At 35.4% G+C, this 18,704-nt stretch overlaps 1 protein-coding gene across 11 annotated transcripts in view; it reads left to right on the top strand.

The window, feature by feature from the left end:
* Positions 1-18,704, top strand: part of PAM (peptidylglycine alpha-amidating monooxygenase) — a 290,725-nt gene that overhangs the window by 158,481 nt on the left and 113,540 nt on the right. For all 11 annotated transcript variants that reach the window (XM_032275516.1, XM_032275511.1, XM_032275502.1 and 8 more), the window contains exon 5: positions 8,306-8,393. In XM_032275516.1, the coding sequence (XP_032131407.1) occupies positions 8,306-8,393 (88 nt within the window). The remainder of the gene's footprint in view (positions 1-8,305; positions 8,394-18,704) is intronic.

Here is an 18,704-nt window from a genome sequence, read left to right as displayed (position 1 = left end):
GTAGATAATTTATCTTTTAACCTTAAATTTTATTCTAATGTAAAGAACAATTTTTTTTTTTACATGGAAGGCCATTGTGCATTAATTCAGCAAACTTCAAATTCTGCTGCATGTAAGTTATTGGGTAACAAGGATATGAAGCATGATGCAAGTTTAAGGAAGTCACAGCCTAGCAGAATTCTAGATAAGAAAAAAAGTGTTAAAACATATAAAAAGGACTTTCTTCTTGAACTTTTCAAATTTATGAAGAAAATTACGAAAATTGTAAAGAAAAATACACTTTACATTGTTTATTAGAACTAGGACAGACTCTCATGTTGGTGATAAAAGTCAAAATTGGATTGAATAACTCATTATTTTGGCTTTGTGTTTATATGCTGTTTACATAACCCATCTTAAACATATTTCTAAATTTTGAGTGAATACCATCATGGTCATTATGGAATTCATATGTAGCTATGCCTGTTATATTTACATGTGAGCATGTAGCATGTACGATGTGTTTATATAACTGTATTTAATTATTGAATGTGAATTAAAGTAGGTGTTTAGAGAAATGCAATGATGAAGACAAAAATAAGTTTTGTATTTTGAACAAAATTATAGCTTTCCCTAGGGCGTTGTTTTTGTTTGTTATTTTAATAAGAAACCATAGAATTTGAATGGGTGAAAGTATGATAATATCTGCATTTGACCACTGAACTGTAGTGCTGTCTAAAAGGTGTTTTGCAGACACTCAGAGGAATTGGCTCTGACAGCAGCCCACTCAGCCAAGAAATTTGACTGTCATCTTCATCCACTTGCTTTCCCTGACATGGATGACCTGTAAATAATTGTGTCTTTTTCTTAGTGAGTGATGACAGGTCCCTATCTATCAAATTGCACTACATAAATGAGATAGAAGCCATTGAATTTAGAAACAGTTGAAATTAATCTAATGATTCATTGTTTTTTTTTTATTTTCTTGGCCTTCTCTCTTGAATGTAGCACAGTTTCTGTTGCAGAATTGCCAAGTTAGATTTCAATCATTCCAAATGTTTTTTGTTGTTGTTGTTTTGTCATTATACTTTAAGTTCTGGGGTACATGTGCAGGACATGCAGGTTTGTTACATAGGTATACACGTGCCATGGTGGTTTGCTGCACCTATCAACCCGTCATCTGCATTAGGTATTTCCCCTAATGCTATCCTTCCCCTAGCCCCCCGCCCCCAGACAGGCCCTGGTGTGTGATGTTCCCCGCCCTGTGTCCATGTGTTCTCATTGTTCGGCTCCCACTTATGAGTGAGAACATGAGGTGTTTGGTTTTCTGTTGCTGTGTTAGTTTGCTGAGAATGATGGTTCCTAAACAAAGCACATGATCAAGTGATGTTCGGATACTTCAAAGACTGCATGAACAATTCAATTTGATCATGTTTATGGGTCACTAGATAGTATGACATAAAGACCGAGGCCTGGCAGGGTACATGTTTGTATCTATATGTTTTATGGTTTGGCAGCAGTAAATAAAAGAGAGTGTCTGTGTATGTATGCATATGTGTGTGTGCATGTGTGTGAGTCCCCATCCCCATTTAATCATTCTATTACCTTTCTGCTTCCAGTTAGTTAACTAAGTATCCTTTCCCCTCTCTCTTCAACTAGGACTTCTTTCCGACAAGAGTAATGAGTAGTCCTGTCTCACAGATGATCACTGAGTATTTTCCAGCAATCACCCAGGAAAACTCTTAGTTTCTTAGCAAAAGCTACTTGGAAAGAGCTACGATCAAGAACACAAATAAGACATAAACAGTAGAAGACTTAGATGAGTGGATAAAGCCCATGTTTTTGGTTGTAATCATGAAGAAGTTGCCATATACCTTGTCTCAGAGTCTCAGAGTATTTCTTAAATGGCTTCTATCCTTTGGTCCCCCAAAACACCCATGTTTCGAAGTTGACAACCTCCAACAACCCCCTGGGCTTTTCTTAAGTAACAAAAAAGAGTGAGAGATGAGTGGGAACCATGTCTAATTTATTCAATTAGGTACATCTAATGATCACCAAAAATTCACTGACATGCTGACATGGCTATTTTAATGAAGAAATGTTAAAATGCTGCATTCCAGTCCCCCCACCCACGTCTCCAGCTAGCTATTTCAGAAGGAACTGCTTTAGTAGTCAACGCTTAAAAAATCACTAGTATTTGGTCTAGTCAGAGAAAATTTCATGACAAAGGTATGCAAGATTTCATCTGGACCGGGGAAAATGGCCTATTTGAATATGCAAAGGGATGAATATTTTAATGGCCCACAGTATGAGCCCAAACACACTGGGCACAAGTATGAGAAACAGTATCATATATGGTTACAAGAGCACCAGCTCTGGGCCAGAACACTCCACGTTCAGATCCCAGCCTCACTGCTTTCCAGCTATACTAGTAGGGAACAAATTACTTCACCTCTCTCTCCTGAAGACGCATCTGTTTGGGAGGACAAAGAACCAGACTCATAGGGTTATTGAGAAGTAAATGAGTGCCTGGCATGTGGAAAACCCTCAGTAAAAGTCAGTAGTTGTGATTATTAAGTGAGGGCGGCTGCCTGATGATAATGAAGAGTGGATGTAAGGGTTGCCATATTGGAAATATGGTGAGCTAGGAGACGGGCACAATGTTATACACGGCCTTAAAAAGCTAGAAGAGGCTAGAAGAAGGGTATGGGCTTGATTCTGTAGGAAATTAATAGTGGACTATTATAGGAACATTAGAAAAACAGGACTTAGTGAAACTTTTGCTGTTTTATCATGCGTAGCATGGCTGATGAAGTCTGTTTATTGATTCTTTAGTCTGGTACATTCCATAGAGTTTACTATTAAAAGATATATCTTCCAGAAATTTTGTTTTTTTGTGTGTGTTGAAATTTCATTATTCAGGAGTGAGGATTGTTTTATTTGAAATTTATGTTCACTACTTAGGCTTGCTCAGGCGCCTTATTTCTTAGTTGATTTGGCGGCAGCAGCTCAAAGTCCCCATAAACCACCGTGAGCATTCTTTACCAGTGATGTATCATTGTCCATACTAGTAGGAGTTAATGACAGCTTCACTATTAAGCTTTCTGATTAAACATGTTCAAGCAAAAGGTCTTTATTTTAGTACAGAACTGCTTCATGGTTATGGGGAAAGCTTGCAGGAGATAATGTAATGTGCCATTGCGGTGGTTTTTAACATGCTAGCAAATAGACTATGGTGCTGTGAGCTTTACATTTATCTGTACCTTTTTGGCCCAACTGCAAGATTATGAACGTTAAGGCTGATTGTATCCTAAACTTAAATTGCAATTTAAAGCATTACTATCTTCAGTTCCTTTGAGCAGTTTTTAAAGCATAATCTTTATTTTTTGGAAATAAAGAAATGTTAGTAGTAAGATTTTAGGGCCTGTAAGTTTTTTTAATCATGACATATCTTTTATAATGTATTTTCTTGAATCTTACACTTTCCCAATTCTCTTAATATTAAATATGGCTTGAAAACACAAACAGTCTTAGAATACTGACTATCATAGATAGGAACACAATCACTAGAGGCATCCTTTGCCTGCTTCAGATCTCAGCACTAAAAAGATTTTAGGCGATACAGCTAAAATTGCATGATATAATACAGAGTTTCAGTGGTCTCTTTGAATAAAATAATTCTGAAATGTCAATTAATTTTTATCTTTAGAACCTCTTTATAAATTTACTTTCAAAGAAATCTGCTTTTACTCTTTGTCCTGTACATTTAAAGGAGCAATACAATCCCAATCTAACTAAGAAGAGTTGATAAACTCAGAGTATTCTCACATAGTAGAGTATTTTCAGTCACTTTAAATGGGAACTGTAGTCAGAATTACTGGTGATTCCCCTGTGAAACCTTTAAAAGATATATTTACCTGGGAATAATCGCTGGAGATTTGATTGAGATGTTGATGGGGGAGGTGAGGAGGAACTGATCTAGATTGACTCTAGGCACTTGTATTTTTACCAAGTTCCATAGGTAATAATGTAAAGCTCAGGCTAAAAATGGCTGCTTGAAAAAATTATTTAATAACATGTAAAAATAACCATGGCATGCAAACTAAGGTATTTACAGTGTATAACATGATTACATTGGGAGGGAAAATGAAAGTTAGCAATGGTTTTCCCTAACATATACAGGCAACAATTCTAGAATGCCAAAGTTCTTCAGATCCAAACTTGAATTTGCAAGTCAGTTTGTTTTTATTCAATAGGTTATTATCTATGGTCTGTAGCATTCCTCTACTGAATATTTTTAGCTAAAAAGAATGTTCCTGCCATTTCCAATGGTAATTTAGAGCTGGTTATATATACATGAACATCTCCAAAATCGCTGATTTCTCTACTTGGTTGTGTGTGTTCTTCAGAATCTTTCCATGTCCTATGTCTGGCAGAAAAATCAAAATTTGACATGCAGACTTGGATATCCACTTCAAAGGGAAAAGTGGAGAACTAAATGATATTCTCTCTTAGGTCACATTCTTAGAGAATTCTGCGGCCCTGATTATAGTCTGATGTTAGCTAAAAGAGCCCATAAACCCCAAACAACCCCATGCAGTGAGGAGAAATTTTGCTCACAACTCCAGATTTTCGACCTAGACATCTCTCTTTTCAACATGTCATCCGCACACATACTTTCAAGTCTTCCATTTCAGACGACATCCTTTGAGAAATCCTCCAACCTGTGTGCTTTCAGTGACATCAGATTTCCTTTCATTACTGTGTGTGAAACACTTTTTTGGAGTCTTAGTCCTGCAAAGGTATTTCATTCCCAGGACTTACTCGCCTGTAAAATGTTCCCTGATCTCATACATCAGGCAATCTGAACTGTTAGCTCCCATTGAGACTGAAGTACCATTTCCACTTAAACAACTGTCATCTTATTATTGAGTTAGAAGAGTCAGTGGCACTTTTAATCTTATCGGATATAATATTCCTTTGCATTCTCTTCAGGCTGTGTTTTGCACTGTTTCTCACCATCCCAAGGCTGTCTTTGATTATTCTGCCTGTCAGAATCACACACTTAAATGCAGCTGTTTCCTTTATTATCCTCTAGCTCTATCCCCCTTGGATCCTTTATTTCTTTGGTGCGTGATGGGCAAAAAAGAAAGGAAACATTTATTTTTAAGATGTTATTCTGAAGTATTTTTCCATATTCTATTACGTATTGTGTTGACATCTCCTGCATAGTCACGTGTGTGTCTTGTGCCTAGCAAACCTAGAATTCAATAGGGGTGGGGTCTTATTTTGCAAAGCCAGGCATAATAAGCAGGAATGGAGCAAATTCCTGAAATGAACCTGTCAGATTAATCCTTTCCCAGCCTGCCACTCTCCACCCCTGGCAGCAGCTCTTCAGTGAAATTGTCCAAGCACTGTTTTATTTTAAGGCATCTACTGTTTGTTTTAGATTTACATTTTGATTTGACATTCCTTTTCCTTTCAACTTGCAATGAATTGTACTTTCAGCTATAATTATATAAATATTTAGATATTATACTTTTTCTTTAGGATATGAAAAATGATGGTTAGTTGCTTGTTTTTGCTGTGTACTTCTAATATACTTAGCATTTAAATTAGATCTGGAGTTTCTGGAGGAATATATGAGTCAATGAAAATATGATTTTGTGAAAGGGAACTCTGAAGAATTTTCTTTTGCTACCACTTGAAAACAGAGTTGCTTCTCATTTTAGAAGTAAAAATTAAACACATATCTAGAGTTCAAAGTAAAGAAATAAGTGGTACTTAAAATGTATGTCAGAAGGAGAAAAAAATCAGAAAATGGTTAGAGAAGTTCTAATTTGATTAAGATTTACCCTTTACTTTACAAAGGACAGTTGGAAGAGTATCTTATATAAGCAAGGGCCCAGGCAAACTGTTTTCTTTCCTTCCTAATGAAAAGCTACAGAGTTGATATGTTGTTGTTTTTATATCTATTACTTTTCTAACAGCTCTCTTCCCTGCCCTTAACTGAATCATTTGCTTATTAATATTTCATTTTTTAAAATTACTAATAGATCTTTTTTCTCCAGAAATGTCTTTGCCTTGTTTCACAGCAGCATGCACATTGCATTAGTATAAAAAAGATACTGCTGATGTCTCCTAAACAGACCCTGAGAGCCCTGGGCTATCCCCAAAACTCTGTCTTGAGCCTTCTCTATGATTCCTACTACCCTTTCTGGTACTTTCATCTGTCCTCATAGCTGCAGGATTCAATTTTTGAATGCTTCCCAAATATGTAATTCTCTGACCTCTTTCTTGAATAAGAGTCACAGAATTCTGACTCCCTCCTGGATACTTCCACCTGAATTTTTAGTGGGTGCTTGAAACATTGTTTTGCATCAAGCCATTTAATTCTTGGAATAAACTGCACTTGGCCATGTTGGCTTATTACCAAAATTCCAAGAATGATTCAGTTGTAGGAAATGTATCCACCCATAATAAGATCTGCTGAGGGGAAGAAATCATGTAATCATCTAAATAGGTTCTGAAAAAGCAGAGGGGTCAGCTTTTTGTTTGATAACCTCTCATGGATTGGCAGAGGGAATATTTTTTTTAAAGGTGCAAAGAGGAGAGGAGGATGATACAATTAGACAAAAAGTTATAGATATTCATAAAGTAATACAAACAGTTAGATAAAAATGAATATAAGACTAAAAGTTGTATCATATACCAAAATAAAATCAAGGTGAATAAAAGACCTGTACTCCTACCTCAGGGCTTTTTCCATTTCCTTTTTGGCCCAGAAAAGGTCCCTGGTAGGATTCTGGAAGGGAGGAAAGAAATCCTGCACTCAGCTTGAAAATGGTCTATAGCGGAGAATCCTTCTTCTTTCTTCTGTTTCTTTTGCTAACAAACTTTGGCTTCATGACAGTATGACTTTCTAGGTATTGTGAACCGTTGCAACTTCCAATTGATTCTTTCCTTTCAAAGAATCTTCTTCCATCTCTTAGGCTTGCTGTATTCTTTGGTAATAGAAAACCAAGCTTCAAGGTACAGCCAGTCCATTTTTCAGCCATTTTCTCTTTGTTAGTATATAAATGGTGGTATGAAAACTTCAAGATTTGATTTTTAGGCTTCAAGTTCTTATTTTCATTGCAGTAAAAGAAAGGTATTTTTGTCTCCTCCAAAAGTTGTAAGCCAAGATGACACACAGTAGGTTTGGCACATAGTGCTATGTTTTCTATCAGACACACTTTGCAAGTCATTGTGCTGTAGTTTGATGAAGAATTTTTTTTGTTTTATAAGATCTCATGTCTCACATACACTTTCTAGCCATTAGTGATGTTTTCTTAATTTTATCAAACAGACCAAAATAGCTAAAAGATGCATTTTTGTACACACCTGAGATTTAAGATCATTTTGGGCTATTGAGCATTTTATGTGCAAGGGTGACTGGTAAACTGCTATTGCGTCCTGGACAACATTTTGATGAGGTCAAAAAAGGATGAGCCAAAGCCACACTAGGAAAGGGACTTCATAGATAATAATATAGTTTATTTTTAATTTTTTTCCTCTGTTTTAATAACTATACACTTGTTTATTTTAATGTCTTTCAAAAACTCTTATTAGGAGAAAATGAGAAATGTCATTGCATAGCTTCTGATCTCTTTTAACAAGTATACCGTGTTTATTCAGGACAGTAATTTTATGTCTTCGGTATTTTTGTAAAAATACATTTTCCACTTTCATTTTTCTTTCCTGGTAAATTGTTTCTTCATATACATCCCAGTGATGTATATGAATAACTACAGTACTGTTGTTATTCTAAGATGGTAATAAAATTGTGTTATGAAATTTTGTGCTCATATTTGACCATTCACTGTGGTTTCTATTTTACTACAGTGTTGTGCCGTGTTTTATGGTGCTCAGCACTCAGCTGAAGTCTGAAAGGAAATATATTGTGAATACGTAGCCTACAGCTTTCATTTAATACCCTTACAATACACTCACCACTTTAAAAAGAGGTCCTCCATTTAAAAAATGTGTGTGTGTGTGTGATAGTCAGCCTATTATTTTTCCTTTTTACTATCTTAATCAAATTATAAGTCATGCTTTTAATAAATTATAATAAATTAATCAAATTATGTCATGATAATAAATTAATCAAATCATAAGTCATGCTTATCTTTAATAAGATAATTTTTACAAACAGGACATTTGATCACAAGAGCATCAAAACGTCTTTGTTATAGAAGTATTTGAAGTGTTCAAAGATGTATTTTGTGACTTTTGTGGACAGAAGTGTGACTTGCATTCACATACATGTGTTATTTTCTCATAACAGTTGACTTCAAGCCTCGAGCCAGCATGGATACTGTCCATCATATGTTACTTTTTGGATGCAATATGCCTTCATCCACTGGAAGTTACTGGTAAGGATAACGGGTTCACAGTATAGAATTGAGTAGAAAATATGTTTTACAATTACAAAGTATATCTGTGCAAGTATTTTACAACTGGTTAATAAATAAGTAGAACTTTTTAAGAAAAAGAACATTGTTCATTGACATCACATGATTATCATGGTTTATCACAGTTATTTAGTCTGCTATGGAACATATCTATTAGCCTTTGTCACTGAGTTCATAAATATATGTCTCATGGACATAAAGATGGAAACAGTAGAAACTAGGGACTCCAAAAGGGGTAGGGTGAGTAGGTAGCAAGAGCTGAAAAACTACCCATTGGATCCTATGTTCGCTATTTGAGTGATGGGCTCAATAGATGCCCAAACTCCACATTACACAATATACCATGTAACATGTTCCTCCTGAATCTAAAATAAAACAGATTAAATATATGTATATTGTTATACAGTAGTATGTCCAGGTACAGAAGGCTTGTAAACAAAGTCTGAAAATTTAGGTTATTGTTACTCTGATATGAATTTTTTAAGGTTCATTATTCTACCCAAAGAGCACCATGGTTCTGTTCATTGAGCACTCTTTCTTCAGACACTGTGCCTGGTGATGTAGGCCTACCATTTCATTTTACCCTAATGTCTCTGCAAAGCAAATATTGTTATTTCCGCTTTACACACAAGAAGCCTGAAGCTCAGAGTGATTCAGTAAGTTGTTCAAGGTAACATAACTGGTTGGTGCAAGATAAAGATTGAACCCTAGCTTGTCTGATTCCAAACCTACTGTCATTTCCATTTTACCACACTGCCTCCTATTTATTCAAGTAATTATTAATTCAAGTATTTATGCAATTAGATATTATTATTAGAAATTATTTGAATCACTACGGTGAGTCTTAATATCATGTCATGAATAATCAAGAAACCTCTATTAAGTGCCTGTCGCATGCCAGAGATGCAGCAGATGCTTGGGAGGTTCTAGGAAAAATAAGATGTTTTCTACCCCTGTAAGTTTACAGCATAATTATGGTTTGAGATTGTGCCTCTCATTTTGTTCTTTGGCATTCTTGGAGAGCACTGAACTCTGAAAATAGCCACACGCTTTAAGCTTTATATTTTTCATGTAGACCCAGAATCACTGTTACATATTTAATAGTCTGAATAACCAGTGTGCTTTGCTTTGCATTGAGAAGGAATCCGTTTTGAGGTCCTGTCCCTACATAATCTTATAGACTGATGGGTCTTTCCCTGTGCATCCTAATATTCATATGTCTGATGTGAGTCAAGCAGCAACTGCTCTTTTATTGTTTTTATAATAAACAATATAATATGTATTTGGAACTGTTAAAAGCACAGGGCAATTAGTAGAAATCTCCATGGACCAAGTACCATCAAAGCATTTGTTAATAGGCTTAAGTTATTTGATGAAAGGGACATATCACATAGGAACCCAACTCATGTGACTGGGTTTATGTAAAAACGGACTCAGCAAATCACAGTTAATATCTTTCAATATCAACATTCCCATTTATGCTCTTCAGTAAATTTTTATAAATAAAATTCTGGGATTAAAAGATTATTTTTTGACAGCTTTTCCTGAATCTTATTCAGTAAATCACACTCTTTGGTTTTTATGCTTTAAAATGATTCCTTCTGAAATTACCAATATTTACCTTTGGATTAGACTCATTGAAAATAGCTAGAAGGAATGTAAGCTTTTAAAGTCTGCTTTTGTTGCACCTGGTTTAAGGAAATGAGTGAGAAAATAAAATGACACTTAATGCTATTCCAATTCTAATTGTTAGGAAAAATTATCCGAAATGAATCAAGTATAGCTCACTGTTCTCACATTAAGGGAATATTTTAGCCACTTTAAAATATTTATTAGTATTCTTAAATAAACTATTTTGAAATTAAATCCATAAGATATATTAATGAAAAGTCTTCCATATTGCGGAACGAAAAGTTTCAAAGAAAAATGTAAATGAAAGTGAAAAAGAAATTTTGAGTGGAGTAATTGCTACATGTATCATTTGCTATAATTATTACTTTAAAGGCAACACAGTAGAATGAAAGAGCAGTGAACTAACTTGCTGAATTCCTTGGGTAGGTTATTTAGCCCATCTCTGTTAGAGTTCTTTTCATTTTAGCAAAGGACTTATACTAGGCCATTTATAAAGCCTCTCTATGCTCTAAAATTCCATAATCCTATGAACATCAATTACATGTAAATTCTGAGTCTGATTGGAAAGGCATTATTTCTAGGAGTTGGAGATGTGTGCACTGCTTGACTTACCTCAAGCAAGCAGCTCACTGTGTTTTGCCAGTCAGTTACATCGTTGAGTAATTACATTTCCTAATAACACTATACCCATATCATTTTAAATGGATTTTAAAATATTTTCTTTGTATCCCATAGTCCCACTTAATTTGTAGGTCTGTTATAATTGAATTTATAACTATAAAACAAGGACAATTGATGCTGTTATTCATCATCTTATAACCAAGCCCAAAGTGCTTAAGTCTAACATTTAAAAGTAGGATCTTTTCAATATGTAAACTAGAAGACATACATTAAGTAAAATCGTTCTATTGACTCTGACTTCCACAATCAGGTCTTATGTTCTATTTTTTTTTTTTTTTTTTAGACAGAGTCTCACTAAGTCACACAGGCTGTAGTGCAGTGGTGCGATCTCATCTCACTGCATCCTCCACCTTCTGTGTTCAAGCAATTTTCTTGCCCCAGCTTCTTAGGAGGCTGGGACTAGTTGGGACTACAGGCGCATGCCACCATGGCCAGCTAATTTTTGTATTTTCAATAGAGATGAGGTTTTGCCGTGTTGGCTAGGCTGGTCTCAAACTGCTGACCTGAAGTGATCCACCTGTCTTAGACTCCCAAAGTGCTGGAGTTACAGGCATGAGCCACTGTGCCCGGCCACAGGCCTTATATTCTTATTTAAAGATAGTATGCATTATTTATCTTCCAATATTTGGTAAAATCTATGCTTTAAAGAACTAGAACTCACAGGATATTTCACAGCCAGAATTTTTAGTTGCTTCACAGAAACATATTTCACTCCCCACCCCAAGTGCCTCACAGCCTCAGCCCTGCAGACAGTTAGTGGATATTTTCCAGCTGTTTAACATCTTATTCTCTCATCTGAATTACAGTACTTATAACAAAAATCTATTAGTGTCAAAAGTCTTGCATTATTTTTCTAAAATGTTTGAGTCATGCAGTTGATCACGCTCATTTTACAGTTACAAACCTATTATTCAATTATTCTAATATATAGATAGAACTTAAATGAAGACTCCTAAACTTTCACATGTATTTTGAGTATGATACCTATAACAGTTTTTGATGCTTAAAAATATACAGAAGTCATTCATGCTCTAGGGAAATTTATAAGGAAATACAAAGCTGTTTTAGGAAAGAAGAAAAAGCTATCTTAACATCAAAATGTCAAACTTGGATTTTCTTTTTTCTGTTTGTTAGCTAGGATTTCCTCCTGTTTTCACTTGAGTGTTTCATTTCATTGCCAGCAGGTTGGCAAATAGGTATCTTTAATATAGAAAACATGTTTCCCCTGAAATTATGAAGTGATAATTCTTCAGGCAGCATTTTTAATATGAAGGGAAAGAGCTATTCTGATGATGTTTCACTGTTGTGCTGCCCTCCTTTGCTCTTTGTAATTGCCTCTTTCTACTGTTCATTAAAATATATTTACAGTTATATTAAGTTTACATGAAAATACTAGACACAGCATGAAGCAGTTTTCATTATGTAGTCATTTTAATTTTAAAGTTTTTTTCCTCTGCACATATTCCAGTCTTTTGTGTCTCATTCCAAATTAGCAGCTAACACTGGTAATATGTCTAGTTAATTATATGCATGTGCATTTAAATTGCGTACATTGATTTGAACCTTTTAATATACTGTAGGGTGGTCCCTTTATAGTTAGAGTGGGCCTGATGCTCAATTCCAAATTAACATACCTCTAGAGGATGCAAATAAGGACCAGCTGATGGAAAAGAAACAGCTCTGCTAACCCATGTAAAGAAGGAGACAGTACCTGTCAGATGTAACCCCAATACCTTCTTCCCAAACTTTTAGAGGAGGAGACAATTAACCCCTTCTAGGGACCAAAAGAAAATAATAACACCAAGATTTGAGCAAGGATAGCAATAGCATGATCTGTTGCACTTTATTTGTGCTCTATAGACCTAATTCAAAACATGACAATTCTAAGTTCCCCAAATTTATTAGCTGAATATGAGCCATAAGTGAGCAGGTGCTCTTTTGAAGTTTTTAGAGTCAGTAATACAGTGACGGTGCTGAAAACTGGGTAATTTAAGTATAAAAATTTACTGAAATCTTGGAAATTTAAATATTGCATTCATCTATGAATTACTTCATTCTGTTTTTACTCTTAACAATCAATATTTTTAAATGATGAGTGATTCAAATCATAATTTGTTTGTACAAATTGTGTTGGCATTTGGGGTAATTCTAGAGTGCTTTCTTTTTTAAATGTGAGATTGTAGGCTTTTGCGTTTTCTATTCTGCTGAGCACAGGACATAGGGTTTAAAGCAATTTAGGATTGCAAACCCCAAGATTTTGTGTTTAAAATATTAGTTGACTAAAGTGAGTGGGCATCTTATGTATCCAGTCTTATACTTTGGTGTGATCTTCTGTGCATAGCTAAATTTATTTTTAGCTCTTCTTACTAATATTTGATTTTAAAGCCATTTCTAATGACACTTAGGACCAACTAGTCTTAAGCCAAAGATGTCTTCTACAGGTTGTTTGATGTTTTTTGATGAAGAAAAATCCCAGCTGGTTAAATGAGGCTATTTCCAGCTGTTCGAACTGGGAATCATTCTCAAGCTAAAGCAGTAGTGCCTTACCATCTTATGAAGCTTTAGCTTAAATCCCTTTCAACTGCTTCTATTTATTAACCACCTGCTGTGTCTTTTTAAATGCCGCTATCTCCACAGGGTTACAGCTGCTGATGAGTAGAAAGAGAAAGGGGCTAAAATATATAAATATATATGTATACAGAAGCCTGTATGTGAGACACGCTGCTTGGGTACTCATTTAAATGTCTATTTTTTAAAGGTGATGTTATTTTCCAAATAAGTCCACAGCTTTGTTGCCTCCCTCACAGTGATAATGATTCTTTAGTTGAGAGCAGTATTTGCATATGCTGTCCTTATGCTCCCATTCCATATCCTGGACTTGTCATCCACACACTATAAACAGCAGGATTCAGTGTGTCTTTTGCAACCCCCCTCTTTGTGTTTTCTGCCATACGAAACTTCTAAAGTTAATATACATAACATCCTTGTCTGTATAAGTAAAAATAACAGAATCTCCCAAATCTACACTGTGTCTTGTTTTAAGCACTGTAAAATGTGTCATTGAGTGCAGTAGCAATGTTTAGACATAAATTACTACTAGGTTAAAATTAATAGCGTCCATTTCCTTTTCCCACTTTAATATTTTAATAGATTCCTATCATATTGCATGTTGGGATAGTATAATGGATCAATTTTTAAAACACAGTTGTTCTCTGGTTCTAACTTCTAGTCACCAATGATAATGTTCCCTGGCTAATAATATTAAGGTATTAATAGGATTAATTGGATTAAAGATATTAATAGGTGTTCCTTGGTAATTTCCCAATTCTTAGTAGACTAGTGTCAACTTTTATAAAATAGAATGTTATAGTTGGAACTCTTTTGACTGTTTTAATAGAAACAAATGCATTTTTTCTCACAAGACTAGTACTTTATGTTAAATAGAGTACCAATATTATAATGCAGTGCTATATTTAGCGTAGATCCGGAACTTTGAAATCAGAACATCCTGGTTTCAGATCTCAGCTCTGCTCCCTGGTAGTTGTAATAAACATTAGTAAATTGAATGTAACCTGTATCGGTCTGTTTCCTCATCTGTAAAATTAGGCTACTAATCATTGGCAGCTTGATTGGGCCATCATGAAGGGTAGATGAGGTAATATAAGTAATGTGCTCAGTGTAGCACCTGGCATATAGAAGGGATGGCCATTATTTTTATTTATTAATAAAGTATATATTAATCATTCGCTATATGCCAAGCACTTTCTTGGGCATTGAGAATTTCGTATAAACAAAACAAAGACACCCTTCACTTTTACGGACTTACTGCCTGTCTAACCTTATTGAGGCAAAGGAGTAGTGGGTAGTTACTGTGATACTATTTATCAAGCTGGTATTTCTTAATCACCATTCTTACTTGCTCTTTCATTATGTATCCTTCTAATTACTATATGTTAATGTCTGTCCATTGCATTGAAGTTCACATAGAATTGTCTGGATTTGAGAAAATATTCTATGGGTTTATAGAGCAGTTAATAGTATTTGAATATCTGACTCATACTGAATGCATTTTGAAAGGTAAGGACCATCCCCTCATGTGATTGATTTTGTGTTGTGTTTTTAAAAAAATTTTCTAACTTTAGGTCAATTTTCCTTGCTGTGGTTCTGTTAGATATGTAATGTATTAAAATTGGAATTTAAGGCTATACAGACTTAACTTGAGGGCATGACATTTATTATTATTATTATTATTATTATTATTTTTAGCCAAAAGAAGAAACGAGTTACCAGTTCTGATCTTCCCTGAGTAGCCTTGGATTTTCAATAGACTTTAACAGATACAACCAGAGAGTACTTTAACAGTCAGTCATGCTTGGTTAATTCAAAATGACAAGCTACCACTTTTCAGTGCTTGGCACAGTCAGAAAATATTCATGCCATCTGAATGGTTTCCCCGTGGATTAGACTTGAAAAGGGTTCTATAGGAAAGGTCCAAGAATCCAGGCTAGTTTTATTTTCAAATGCGAATTCTCATCATTTTTACTATGAATACTAAGAAACCACAAGGGAGCTATGTGAACCTTTCCACAATTTAATCGATTTAATCTGAAGGAGTCTTTAGGAGAAGCTACTAGAATGATAAGAAAAAGAAACCTGGTTGATGAGGCCTGAAATTACAACAGTCATTGATCAAGAGTTACATTGCTTCCCAGCCTTAAGGCTCTTTTTACTAATAAGACTAGTCAAAATCTCCTCTATTTTCATAGGTCCTTTTTTTGGAAAGCAGAATTATACTATACCATCTTTCTCTTTTTGGTCATTTTACATAGAGAAAATATAATGCCATCTTCATTTAAAATGGGAAATGGAAATGTTTACCACTCTGTTGTGTTGCCAGTTATAGAACTCATTTCTCTCGGCCTCTTGTTTTTCCTCTTAATCCTCCCATTGAGTTTTAGGATTAGTTTCAATGCCCCAGTGTTCTCCAGTGAGTCAATCTCTATGTCTTGAGCTTATATTTTTTTATTGTAAAACAGGGTTTTAAAAATTAAACGAGTGTTTGCTTTGAAGCTCTTATTTACCAGACCTGATAAGAGAATAAAATATAAAATCATTGTCTTTTTATGAATATGTCACAAACAACTTCATCTCAGATTTGATTTTAGAATTGCATGCACAAACTGCAACTTAGTTCAGGAATAACGGCAGTAATCAAAGCTTATCTCCACATAATATCATTCTCTGCCCATAAATCAGTGTCGAGAATTGAGATAGAAGGGACTGTGACAACCAGAGCTTTGAACCATAGTTTAGCTGTTTGACCTTTGGAAGTTACTTTAACTCTCTGAGCTTATTCGACTTTAAATTACAATCTGCTGTCAGTTTTCTTATATAAGATGATTTGTTCAAAATACTAGGCAAAGAATAATTGGTATTTATTGATTTCTATTTATTGGTTTCTATTATAAAATTTTAATCTAATTTTTTTCAAAAAATATCATTACATGAAGTTGACAGTGCAATAAAATTTAAGCTAATTCAGTTCTTTAAGTGTCTGTACATGGAAAGTTAAAAACTCACCAAGAGGTAAGTTTCACCAAACATTTGTTTCAAGCTGGGACTTCAGCATGAAGATATTATCTATGTACTTGTACTCAGTACTCAGTCTGGGTAGAGAGAGAGAAGTAAGCTGTCACTTAGGATGAGGAATGCCTTAGGATGATGAGTGCTATGGTTGAGGAATGGAAGCTGGTGGGGGGTGGGGGGTTGTCAGAGAGTACTTCCCTGAGGAGGAAGGCTTGAACTGAATCTTGGAGAAGAAAGTGAATACAAGTTTTTCAGGCAGAGAGCTGGGATGGGATATTTCAGGCAAAGAGTGTAATGGAAATAAGGGAGATTAGAAATTGGAAGCAACTTGGCAGGACTCAAAAAGGGGTGTTGTCTGGAGACAATGTCTGGATCATGAAAGGTCTTGTGTTTTATGATACAAGATTTGGATTTTATTTTCATGTTATTTTTGGGAAGCACTTGAACAATTTTCAGCCAACAAATTACATGATCAAATGTGTAACTTAGAAAAAGTTCCTAAACCAGTTTTCTCTGTTATAGTTCAATCTGGTTCTTTCTAGTCATCCATAGAAAATCAACTTCCATATCAGACCAAACAATTACCCTGTTTAACCTAAGACTGTCATCACATTGGCATTAGGCATTGGTAATGTTTATGATCTTTGTTGAAAGTTTTGAAAATTGCCACCCAAATCTTTAAATTTTAGTAGCTTACAGCAGTGAGATACAAAGTTCATCACATTTGACAATATCATTTCTTTAACTATTATAGCATGAGGCCAGGAAGGAAAATTTTGCTTTTGGGCACCATCCAACATCCTGAGTCTTTTAGCAAACTTGGCACAAGGATGTCACAGACATTTGTTCCAACATACAATTCTCACATGGTAATGATCCGTCATCATAAGTATATTGCATTTGACAGTGAAGAGTAAGAAACCACTGGTTGATGTGTTTTATATTACGCATTACACAATCTCTTTCTACAGCCTGATTAATAGACGCAAGAACACTTTGCTAAGCATAAGCTTATCAAGACCTCCTGGTTCTGGGTCCCTCATCCCTTAGTTCAGACAGATAACACAGTTGTCTGCACTCATTGCCTATCTTCCAACCTCATTTCTGGCAAGAAGCAGAAACACAGTAAGAGTCCCTGCCTCTGAGTCTGAAGGAACTTCTTACCAGCGGTTTTCCTATGTGCAACATGGATGTTTTCTGGGTTTCTAGCTTCACTTTCTAGCCTATTTATGGAGCCATCACAGTCTGTCTTTACATCTCATCCAAGTCAGGGGCAGTGTACATTTTTTTCTGTATGAGCCAAGCTCTGTCTCAAGAAGCTGTATTTGTCCTTGTCTTTTATAGTCTTCAAACTTTTCAGATCTGCCTACACACCTGACTCACCTTTTTTGGTCCCAGTTTTCAAAACACAAATATATAAAAGCAACATAAAAATGTAGCCTAAAAATGTTTTGATTAAATCTAATTGAATAATAGAAAAGAACTAAGAGATATATTATAATGGGGAAAAATGTGTGGTTTCGAGTCAGACACCTTCCATTTATTAATGTGGATCTACCAGATATCTGAGCTACCACACTGAGTGCCTTATACGCATCACTGCAACAGCCCTATCACAGAGGTTTCCAAATAGGAACTGGGCCTTTGAGGGCTTACAAATATGGCCGAGATACAGAGCTGCTAAGGGGTGGTTCTGGAATTGAACCCCAGATCTGTCTTTCTGCTTGGGTGCTCTTTTCACCCTGTGACACTCTCTCAACAGTGAATCTTCAAATAAAGTGAATGTTTTGTTAAATAATTCATTGTCCTGGAATAACACTTTGAGGTTTATAAAGTGCTTTCACTTCTATCTCATTTGATTTACAGAATAACTCAGTGATCTAAGTGTAATTATCCCTATTTTACATGAGAGAAAACTAAGGCTTGGTAAGATTAAGTAACTTGCACAATATGATACAACTTATTAATGCATTCTGGTATTCATAAACTCAAAACATCATGCATGCATAAGATCAATAACCCTTGAGAGGCCAGGTGCAGTGGCTCATGCTTGTAATCCCAACACTTTGGAAAGCCCAAGCGGGCAGATCACCTGAGATCAGGAGTTCAAGACTAGCCTGGCCAACATGGTGAAACCCCATCTCTACTGAAAATACAAAAAATTACCCCGGTGTGGTGGCGGGCACCTGAAATCTCAGCTACTTGGGAGGCTGAGGCAGGAGAATCGCTTGAACCCAGGAGGCAAAGGCTGCAGTGAGCTAAGATTGCCTTATTGCACTCCAGCCTGGGCAGAAAGAGTGAAACTCCATCTCTAAAAAACAAACAAACCAAAAAGAACTCTTCAGAGGGACACGCTCGTATTGGTCACCCCAC

Source organism: Sapajus apella, unplaced genomic scaffold (assembly GCF_009761245.1).
Source record: "Sapajus apella isolate SASKATOON/1434 unplaced genomic scaffold, GSC_monkey_1.0 scaffold1, whole genome shotgun sequence".
Lineage (NCBI taxonomy): Eukaryota > Metazoa > Chordata > Mammalia > Primates > Cebidae > Sapajus > Sapajus apella.
This window is presented reverse-complemented; position numbering and strand designations above follow the sequence as displayed.